Source organism: Berghia stephanieae, chromosome 3, assembly GCF_034508935.2.
Source record: "Berghia stephanieae isolate SIO BIC M18660-M18661 chromosome 3, UCSD_Bste_1.3, whole genome shotgun sequence".
Classification (NCBI taxonomy): domain Eukaryota; kingdom Metazoa; phylum Mollusca; class Gastropoda; order Nudibranchia; family Aeolidiidae; genus Berghia; species Berghia stephanieae.
This window is the reverse complement of record NC_088362.1, coordinates 57,823,831-57,835,454: the sequence shown is the minus strand read 5'-3', so window position 1 is coordinate 57,835,454 and position 11,624 is coordinate 57,823,831. Positions and strand designations below refer to the sequence as shown.

The window sequence follows — 11,624 nt, the reverse complement described above, 5'->3', positions numbered from 1 at the left end:
TTGTACAAAAAGAGCCGTGTCTCATTACAATAATAGAAAAAAATAATTGAACAAACAACAACAGCAGCAATAATAATTGTAATAATATATATAATAATAATAATAATAATAATAATAATAATAATAATAATAATAATAATAATAATAATAATAATAATAATAATAATAATAATAATAATAGTAATAATAATAACAACAATAACATGATTGAAAAAAAAGCAATAGATAAATAATGAATAATTCAGATTCTCTAAAAAAAATTTCTTTTCCGTATAAAATTACAGATGGGTAAAGCTTTGTCCACGCTTATGGCGCTACTGATGATGATGAGATGACAATGATGATTACAGATCTTCTGTAATATCCCATCAGGGTTAACTCCTAAAACATAGAAATGGTTTCCCTTCATCATAATCCAGCAAGAGAACAGAACACATTTATCTTCTATCAAACAACAGCTGCAATAGAGTTGTTGGGATGTATCAAGGAGAAATAAAAACCCCAAGAGAGCTAAAGCATTTCTAACTTAATCCACAGATTTGAGCAAAACAACCATGCGCTTTATGTCACAGTTGGTATTGAAGGTTCAACATTGCAACAATTTTTTAACACTGAGAAAAGATTGAGAATGCAAGGAAATTTTTTTTAAATCATCGTTTATCTTTCACTCAAAACGGCATTGAGGATTCGCCACGAAATATAATACAAATCCATACTCTCAGTTCTCCACTCGAATCATTTGTCACAATTTTTACACTAATGCGTAGATATTGTCCTGAGTTGAGATTTATTCAGTATTAGTTTTTTTTTAAAAAACAGTTTATGATGTGCAATAGGAATTTATTCCGGATTGGCTGGTGAACAAGTACCCATAACATTGGAAGTCCCTACGCTATTGCGTTCTGCTGGGCAGGTAGGACTTTATCCCGGTTTTTTAAATCCGCTGTTTTAGTATCCATTACATTTCAAGCCCCTACACCACCGCACTCTGGGCAGGTAGGACTTCATCCCAGTTTTTAAAATCCGCTGTTTTTAGTATCCATTACATTTCAAGCCCCTACACCACTTTACTCTGGTTGGGCATGTAGGACTTTATCCATTGTTTTAAAAAATCCGCTGTCTTAGTAGTATCCATTACATTTCAAGCGCCTACACCACTTCACTCTGGTTGGGCATGTAGAACTTTATCATTTTAAAAAAATCCACTGTCATTATCCTTCACTTCAAGAACACCTTTTTTGTTTCCTTTTAAGTTGTTCTCTCTTCATTTCACAATAAGCAAAACTTGGGTCTTCACTATAAAGAATGGTATCCTTACTTTTATGTCATCTGAACTACAATCACTAAATTACTTTCATCTATCTTCTGAGATAATAGCGTCATCAGAGAATTGATTATTAAAACGTTTCTTTACAAACAAACTAGACCAGTTCTTATCATGACACCTGAGAACATTCAAACAACACCTCGGACAAGGTATTAGCCACACTTTGGTCCAAAATCTGAGACATGACCAGATTCAAGAGACGACTCTGCTGCTGTATGAATAGTTTACGATTGTCGGGGACTCTGGCCATGTGCAACAAGATGGATGCGGCTCTCCTTAACATGTCCAGGGATGTGCCCATGGCTTCCGGGTTGCTCTGGAGAGCTGAAAGGCCTTGTTGGTTAGCGATGTTGAGGGCGTTTTTCTCTGCCGTTTCCAAGAAATCGACCAAAACAGAAACACAGGGATGTTGAAGGGCTAAGGCTCGTGCCACGCTGGAGTCTCCCTGGACGAGGAGGGAGAGGAGAACGATGGAAAACTCACGGGTGATTTGGTGGTCACGATCGGCCAGGAGGTTTACCAGAACAGCGAAGAGTTCCAACAGTCGTTTCATCGGAGGCGTGGCCAGAAGCAGATCTACATTGGTCTCGTGGATGCACAATTTGCAAAGTGCTTCCAACACCAGGCGTTGTGGAGAGAGGGCCGATACAGACGAAAGGGTGGGGAGAGGATCTCTGGCCACAGATGCTGGACAGATGACCCAATGTAAGAGACCTTCCAACAGAGGATAACACAGCTGTTCACTGAAATTGCCCAGCATCAAGTGGCTGCAGATATTGGCAAGAATGACAAGTGTGTTCTCCCTAAGCTGGTCCAAATAGTCCCACCACCAGTGTTCGTCGTCGTACACACGTGGAGGTTCCTCTTTCTCTTCCTCGTCTCCTCTGGGTAACTTTCGGGGTGGAGGTCTGTTGGGGTGACTGTGGTGAAGCAATAGAAGACGACCCAAAATTTTCATCACGCCTGCATGTTTGCTCAGTTGACTCTCATTTCCTGGAACACACGATAATGAACGTAGAATGTTAGAAATGCTCACACATCGCCGACCGAGCTCATCGCGGTTCTCCACGGTCACACAGAGTGGAGGATCATCTCTTTGGAATGCTTCTTCTTCTGTATTCTCTTCTTCTTTCATAAGTTCAGCAACAAAACTAGCAGACATTTCTTCCGTTTCAGATACAAAGCTTTCATTCATACTATAGGACATATTCACCTCTTTTGACACAGAATTGTTTATTTCCTTTTCTTTCTCCTCATTCTTGTCATTGCTACCTTCACAATTTTCTTTATTCACACCTTCACCCTTTCCTCCGTCCTCTTTCTCAATCTGACTAGTTTCCATCACTTCATCACTATTCAGAGCCTCGCCAACACTACTGTTATTCAACGTGCTATTCAATGGCAGGGTTGGAACAGTTGCCTCGTCTTCCTCAGCTTGCGAGTCATCCAATATTTGAGTGTCTGGTAAATCCATATTCATACATTCTGCCTTCAATACTGGGGGAGGACAGTCCTCTTCATATTCATCTTTCTTACAGTTTTTCTTATTTTCTTTATCTTCTGTCTCACTAATGTCTCCATTCATTTCTGCAGTATTGGTCATGGGAGATAACTTTGGCTCCTCCAGTTCGCCATTTTCAACTGGCGCATTGTCTTTCGACTTTGCATTATCTACGCACACATCTTTATTTTCAACATTATTAGTTTCATTTGAATTGATTACATCTTTCTTCTCATTCTTCTCTTCCTTACCCTCTTTAATTTCCTCATCCGTTTCCATAATTTCCTGTTTTATTTCAACGTCACCAAAATCTTTTGGCAAACCATTACTGTTTTTATGACCCTCTGATCCATTGCACAAAGCGGAATGATTGCAACTTGAGGCAGCAGGCTCACCACCCTCAATAGGCTCATCTTTGATTTTAGCTGAAGATTCTCTACTATCTACACTAGAGGGCGCTACCCGTGACTCTGGAGAAACATTAGATTCTGAATTATCATTTGCCTTTATAACACTTACATCCTTATCAATTACTGATAACAAATTACTAGCACCACATTTATCTAAACAGTCTGGCTTCTTATCCTCTTCCACATTTGATTTTTTCTCCTCTGATGATTCAACATTTACCCCTGATACGAAATCACACTCATCCATTTCCTCTTCCTCTTCTTCATCTTCCATCCCCGCTTCTAATCTCGACCGCTTCCTATAAAACTTCCTCGACAAGAACTGATGAGTAGAATCACTTTCAAACTGAGTCTGTATATGCTCCGTCAAATCCCCACACCCTAATAACCAGTGATCTTTCGATTTCTCAAAAGCTGTATACAAGTCCCAGTCTTTAGACTCCACTACAGAACTGTCAGTGGGATTGGGGTCAAATTTCACAGGAAGACCCTTTCTGGAGGTCAGGGTATAATTCGATCCCTCCAACCTGAATGAAGCACCAATTTCTTGCTCACTGTCATTATTGTTATTTTTCTCATTCCTAACATCACCAGCCACCACCACCCCATTCTCCAAATCCAATAATTTAGTATCCTTGTCCTTACACATGTGAGGTTTGGACGATTTGATGAGGCGTTTCCCATTGAGTCGCCGAGCAAAATGACGATCTGGCTTTTTGAATCCTTCTTCCAGATCATCAAAGTCTGAGAAGATTTGCATGAGGCAGTGACGTAGATGTTCTGCCAGCACCTCCAGGAGACCTGGTAATGAGGACAAGCTGAAGTAGGAATGGGTGGAGTCATCGTAGAGCAGGATGTTCAGTGTGTCTAATGCCCAGGTACTCTCGGCAAGGAGACCAGACTTCAGAGATAGCATCAAACGCCATGCCTCAAATGGAGCTGTCAAATGAAGAAGAGGAAAAAAGAAGAAATTATTTTTAAATAAATGAATTATTATTAATGTTCGCTTATTTATTAATTCCAAAGAAAGAAAGAGAAAAAGAGAAAAAAAAACTAGACCTAGTTGTGGCAGTACAGGAAAGGGAGTCACATTGATTATTAGAGGGGACAATAACATTTATATGAAATTATATTCTTAAACTCAAATCCATAAAATTTTTACTGGGATTAATTTTCATCTGAAAATTGTCAACTTTCAAATCCCGATTTTCTTGTGTGTCATCACACACCACCAATACTGCTTTCTTTTACACTTTTAATGCACTTCACAAGAGTGCATTACAAAATTTTAGTTATGGGATTGATTAATTCTTATTCCAACTCTTCCATATTTCTGCTTGTAGCCTGATTTTCAGTCATCCACATACAACATAATATAGAGGGGGGAATGTGTTGAATTCATTATCAAAAGACAAAACGTACACAAGTCCACAAAATGTTATAACTAAATCATTGCTCGCCATGGAAAGGACAGATGACCAAGAACACCATCTTTAATTTAAAAATTGAATCTTAAAGTTTATTAATATTAAATAAATCAATTCCAAAACTGGAGTTCTAAATATTCTCAATGTACTCATTTTCAATATTCCTGATTGTTCAGTTTTAAAAAAGTCTTCAAAATAAAATATATTTTAAATTTAATAAATATAGGTGGTTCATTGCAACTGCTTTAAATAAAAAAAAAATATTTTTAATACCTCAAGATAATAAGTTGAATCATATGTGGACAATCCAAGTAAAACAATGGATTTTTCTTTTTATTTTATTACTTTTGTTAATCAGAGGAGAGCATACCTAAATCCTTAGAGTTCAGCTTTCTCCGTTTGAACGTGGAGATTGCCACTCCTTCAACAGTGTCGGCAGGAAACATCAGCTCCTTCTTGGACATAGAGCCTGGCATCATACTGGGGTAGGATGGCTTCTGAAAAAAAAAAAAACACAAAAAGGGCATTAAAATATTGTATAACATAATTCTTAAAGACATTATTGCAAATATCAATCCAATATTAATAATTTCTATCAAAGACAAGAAAATTTGAGATATCAAATGTTCGAAAAGAATATGAAAATAGGAATACACATAGACCTGCAACTTCTTGCATTTAAATTTTAAATTACAGTTTAGTCAGCATCAACAACCAAAAATCTGTGTAACGTCAGGAGAGAAAAAAACTGAAGTTTATATTTCTAAACCAACACACAAAAAAAATATATAAAAATAAGGTATATAAAATAAAATCTGTATTTCACCCAACAAAAAAGCCAAAGAATTAAAACCAGCTGATGGCATCCCTGAGTAATATATATGATGTGTCATTGGTTGGAGAGTGATCTTGTTCTTGACATCAAATTGTAAATATTCTCATGGTTGAATAGTTTGTAACCCATAACCATAGCTACAACATTGAAGAAAACCTAAAATCTTGGCAGGTCTTACATTAGGAATAACCGTGATTCATTGGCAATGATATTCCACAATCTAGTTTTACCAATATGCAACCAAGGCCTAGTTGATAGAATTCTTTCATTTAATGAATTCTACCAAAAAAAAATGCAGGATCAAATGGGAGATTTAAAAATTCATATTTGGAAGAGAGAAAGAAACATCACACAGTTTCCAAGGGATGACTGTTGAGGTTTGATAAAACAAATCAAATCAAATGAGACACAACCATATTCACAAACAATATAAAAATGCTTACATTTGCTTTAGAAGAATATCTGCCACCTTCACCCCGAGCCTGAGGTGAACTTCTAGGGCCAGTTGAAGCTCTTCCAAAATTACCAATGGGTGGCGTGGAGGGAGGGCCTGGAGACATGTAGCCTGGGGCCCCTGACTGCATGCGGGGACGCTGTAATGGGGACCACTGTCCATCCCTACCACCATCTGTTAATATTAATTGATAATCATATAAAAAATAAGGAGGAGATTATCACTACTTAAATAGTTGTTTTTTTGAATTGGCACTTTACAAAATATGTTTTGTAACACATATGCAGGTCATATCAGTGCCATTATAGAGGAAGAAAATAGGTTAGTAAAAAAATCTAGAATTACAAGTAAAGCACCCAAGAAAAGGTAAGACAAAGAGAAATGGTTCAAATAGGAAACAGATGTAGATTCCAAGAGCACACTATCAAAGTACTTAGTTTGAGAAGCTAATAATAATAATGAGTGGAAAGAAGCAAAATTCTGATTTCAACACTCACCTTGAGCATCGGGGTAACGCCTTGCCGGAGTGCCGTAAGGAGTGGAAACTGGAGGTCTGGGGCCAGGGGTGTAAGGGCCTGGAGGGGGTACATTGGGAGGATATCCCTGGTAGGGAGGTCCTGGAGGGTAGGACGCTGTTTGGCCTTGATGGTAAGGTGGGTACTGGGACGGGGGCATGGACTGAGGGGTTGTGGGAGGGCCTGTGAATCGGGGTCCTGGCGCTTGTGGGTAGGCATCGTTGTTGGGGACATTTGGTTGTGGGGAGGGTACCATAGAGGCGGTAGAGGGTACAGGTGGCTGAGTGGCCGGGTGCCTCATGGCCTGGGACGATGGACTTGACTGATCAAACCTGGAAGTAAACAAACAATGTGGGACATGATCAATAGGCTGTCATAACATTTTTGTCAAACGATCAGCAAAATTAAAATTTTCTGATAATAAAGCTCCTATGATCTTCGTCTGGTCGAAAAATATGGGGGGGAAACTTAGGGTCACTTATCGACCATCTCAGTCAGAAGTTTGGTGTTTTTTTGCTTGAGAAAATAGAGCACACAAAAAATATATATCAAGGGTGCACATAATCCGGGTGGTGGAAGTCAACAGGGATGATACAGTACTTTCTGATCTGATTTTCAAAATTTAAAAATCAAGAAAACCTATTAAGGAAAAATGATTTTGAAACATCTACATCTTAACACAATATATTTTCACAAACTTTCCAGAGGGATGAAAAGCCCTTCTGCAGAAACTGTAACTGTGACCTCACAGTTCAACATATTTTGATAGAGTGAACACAGAACAGATAAGGTCACAACATTATGAAAGTGAAAGTGAAAAATCGTAAGGATCCATCTGTATAAGTAGAACTTGCTATGTTACAAAGTCAAATTAAAGAATGTTTTAAGACTGATTATATAAAAACCGTGTTCAAAGAATGTAATAACATTAATAACATCTGTACCTGTCGGGCTGATCAAACTGCTGACCAAATGGAAACTGTGCCCCTGTGGTTCCTGTCACCGGTGGTTGTTCATTTGTTCTACCTGCTGTAGCCATTTGCGTGGTATCTCCAGATCCCGGTCTGCCCATGGAGGGAGCTGTACTCATGCCAGGGAGCTGGGTGGCGCTTGTGGAGTAGGCAGGTGGGGGGACTGATGACATCGACGACACAGGGGTGCCAGGTGCAACTGGAGGCATGCTGGTACGATTGAACGAGTTACTGGTCTCGTCTGAAAACGGGTCCTGTACGCTAACGCTGTCAGATGGCTGGGGCATAGGCGAGGAGCCACTGCTGGGAGGGACAGGAACAGGTCCTCCAGAACTGTTGCTGGTCTGAGGGGCGGGAGGTTGTGGCTGTTGAGCACCCAGGTGACCACCCGGCATTTGTTGCTGCTGTGGATGAAGTTGCGGTTGTTGCTGCTGCTGCTGATGTTGCATCATAGGTGGAGCACCGTAGCCTGGATGAGGGTGGGGTGGTCCTCCGGGCATCATGGGGCCCATTCCGGGGGCTCCCTGTTGTCCAGGGCCCATCATGTTAGGCCCCGGTGGCCCACCCATCATACCAGGGGAAGGGCCCATCATGTTAGGTCCCATGGGTCCCCCCATCATGCCCTGAGGCCCACCAGGGCCCATCATCATATTGCCTTCAGGGTTCTGCATGTAAGGTGGCGGCATGCCTGATGGATATGGAGGTGCCCCGTCCATTTGGCTGTTTGGGGTGCTAGGAGGTCGGAATGCATCGTTTGAGTTGTTGGAACCTAGTTGGAACAAATGACAAAATGCATGTAATGAATACGAAGTAAAAATAACAAACTGCTTGGACATGAGGTTAAGCATAAATCAATAAGGCTATGACATTAGAAACAAGATGAATTATAAAAATCCATAAAAGGAAAAATGTTGCCCTAAAGGTCTTAAATTAGGATGAGAATAGTGGACAACACACAGAAAAATATAAACCCCCCCCCCACCCTTCCCTCATAAACCCAGACCAAAAAAAACATCCACTATTTATATGAATTTTTATTATTACATTAAAACATTTTGGAACAGATGTATAACTTATATTCAATAATAAACATTCATCTATGAATCATATTTTATCTCCTCTGAGATTTAGATTTTGGAAATAAGGAAATCTAAAAATGGTTGAAAAAAATAATAATCTTTTCCAAATTTGACCTTCCCCCCCCCCCCCCTCTCCCCTTACACACAACCGACGCTCTGACTGGGCAAGGGGTGATTCAAAAAGGTTAAATATAAAAGTCAATGGATAAAAATACAAAGAAGAAGCATTTGGATATTATGCAGAGCAATCAACTTCATTAATAATTTAAGAAAATTCTCACCAGGTGATGGGACCCGCTTGTTCTTCTGCTCTCGTTTGTGAGCCATTTGGGCCTCCATCTGGGCAAGTATCGGCCCGGGGTTGACACCACCTCTGTCAAATTTACATTCATAACTAAACAGGTAACGGATGTAGTTCTTTTTCAATGTGAAAGCTGCGCTGGCTGATGTCCCGATATTTACCACTGTACAAATCTCACGCCATTTCTTGTTTCTTGTAACCTTGATGAGAGGATATAAATAAAAAGAAAAATCAAAACATGAAATGATACTGAGAAATTATCATTTCAAATTTGATTTGTAAACCATAAGCACAATTGATTCATTTTCAAAATTGACTTTTGTATCAGAACCAAGCTTAAAAATGTGTAAGTTACAATATATTCGCTTAAATTAAAAAATACACACAACCCCCCCCCCCCCGCCACCCCCAAAAAAAACATTTCCTTACCTCCTCGAATCCACCTTTTTCTCTAACAGAATAATAAAGCTTGTAGAGATCAAGATGTGTCTTGCTGATGGAGGGCATGCTGGTGATGGGTTGGCCACTCTCCTCGAGAAATGATAACACCCCTTCGAGAAAAGGACGACGATCTGGCTCTGGACCCATGTCAAACAATTTGCTGATGTCCGAGGAGGATTTCTGGAAGCAAGGAAGATTTATTTTGAGAAAAAGGTTAGTTTATGATGATATACATTTTAAATAGTGCATTGGTTTGTCACGTGGCAGTAAATCTGCACATTTGTATAATCATCAATCATTTATAAAGTTCAAATTGAAAAACTGGAACTGGAAAGGAAAAAAGTAAGCAAGGATCAAAGCAATATTAGGATTTTGATAAGTTTCTTAAACAAGTCTTGTATTTTCCTTTTAAAAGAAAATGAGTAATAATTGTGTGTAAATTGTTATGATTGAATATAGTCTCTTAGTTTACACAAACCAAGTAGAATCATTGAGTTTAATCATAGCATATTGTTATATCTGAAAAGAAATGCCAAATAAAAACTTTCTTGAAACAGTTTAGAATTAATAACGAGTAAGTAAGGTAAGGTTATTGGCAAAGATTAAACTATATATACATTTTTAATATGTTGGGATTTATTTTTAAAAATTAAACCAGTAAAATTTATAACTTATGACAACGCCGAGAAATAAAAAATTAAATAAAAATCAAACAAAAATAAATAAACGACCCACAACACAATCTACACATAAATAAGACTGATGACATTTGTGAATAAATCTTATAAACGTGCTGCTCCATGAAAAGTGAATTCTTTTAAATGCTCTTTCTTACAAGACAAGATGGTGAATCTCATGATTATAAATAATTATCGGATCCAGCTCTAAGCTAACCAAATATGATCTGTGTCTCCATGTCAACGGCAACAGCTATTTACAGCTTTGGTTTCCGAGCTGTTAGAGCCCCATCGTGATTCCTAAGTAAAATCCTGGTTTACTGCCAAATCAATTTGACACGAGCCTGCTAGTTCCGGGGGGGGGGGGGGCACTATACAAGTTATATCTATCATTACTATATACTTTATCCTTGAGAGTGACACTGTCATGGTCAAGAAATCAAGCAAGATCACTCATTGGTTGCGAAATGATGAGTATTATTTAACTCTTCATTTACTGAACCCAGTATATGTGCTTGTGGGTAAAGCACTTGCACAGAACGCCATGCTCAGCTTGATTATATCGAAATGGTGCTGGTAAAATAAGTAACACACAGCAGGCACTTGAGTTACAAAAAATGGACGTTTTATATGACTCGCTAGTTAGGGAATAAATAGGTTGCATTATAGAGAAGATGAATCAACCTTCTAGCTGTGGAATTGCATTTTAATAAAAAGTTAAATGATTGAAAACCTGAATTACTTTGTGTCAAATATACAATATCAAAACCTCACATGATATTATACAAACACACAAGATCTCACTACACAAAAGTCACTACCATGCCATCAAAACAGGGGTTCATCACATCGTCAACTGCATTTGACAAACATGTACAAACAGTATCAAAATCATAGTATTAAGTATTGTTATAATATCCACCAGTTAATTGCCGTACTCTGGAAAGATATGCATTTTAAAATTTGGCCAGAAAACTCATTATTCGAATATCGATTGATTTAAATGACTCTCATCTTGGCAAAAACTCTCAAACCTGGGACTGTATCAAAGATCTTGCGAGAGAGTTTTTGACAAGATGAGAGTCATTTAAATCGAGCGCTATTTGAAGGACGAGCTTTCAGGCCAAATTTTTTTTATAACGTGTCTTTTCAGAGGACAGCAGTCAAACTGTTAAACAATAAATCACCAGAAGTCAAGACAGTGAAGCAGAAAGGTCAAATTGAAAATACGTGAAATAAACTTTCAATTGAACTGTTAGAAACGAAACAAATATATAATACCTCAAAATAAAAAAAAATATGAAATTGAAATACATATGAAAAGAATTAAAATTTCCAAAGCAAAAAAAAACCCCAATACCTTAAGATTGTGCTGCTAAAATAATATCTAGGGTTACCATTTATTGAAATCATACCACTGTAAAAGCATTTTTCAATTTAAAACATAAATAACCAATTTCAAAGAAAATAAACGAATAAATAAATATATAAACACATACCATAATCTGATTTTTTTAAATAAATAAATAAAAATAAATAAATAAATACATTGTAAATTCTTGAGCAATGAATTTTTGGGGGATAGTCTATTTAAACCAAACTGAAAACAAGCATGCAAGCAAAGGTGGTGGTAGACTGATTCGCCGGACACTTGTCTATTACCTAGGGCTATTAAAACAAGACAAA

General features: G+C 38.0%; 1 protein-coding gene across 6 annotated transcripts in view; it reads right to left on the bottom strand.

Annotated features, from left to right (window-relative positions):
* Nucleotides 1-813: 813 nt before the first annotated feature.
* The window catches only part of LOC144968074 (AT-rich interactive domain-containing protein 1A-like), an 82,264-nt gene continuing 71,453 nt past the window's right edge, over nt 814-11,624 (bottom strand). For all 6 annotated transcript variants that reach the window (XM_078906051.1, XM_078906052.1, XM_078906053.1 and 3 more), the window contains 7 exons: nt 9,250-9,441; nt 8,801-9,020; nt 7,414-8,209; nt 6,452-6,801; nt 5,944-6,128; nt 5,036-5,162; nt 814-4,177 (listed from right to left, as the gene is read on the bottom strand). In XM_078906051.1, coding sequence (XP_078762177.1) covers nt 1,437-4,177; nt 5,036-5,162; nt 5,944-6,128; nt 6,452-6,801; nt 7,414-8,209; nt 8,801-9,020; nt 9,250-9,441 — 4,611 coding nt within the window. In that variant the 3' untranslated portion in view covers nt 814-1,436. The remainder of the gene's footprint in view (nt 4,178-5,035; nt 5,163-5,943; nt 6,129-6,451; nt 6,802-7,413; nt 8,210-8,800; nt 9,021-9,249; nt 9,442-11,624) is intronic.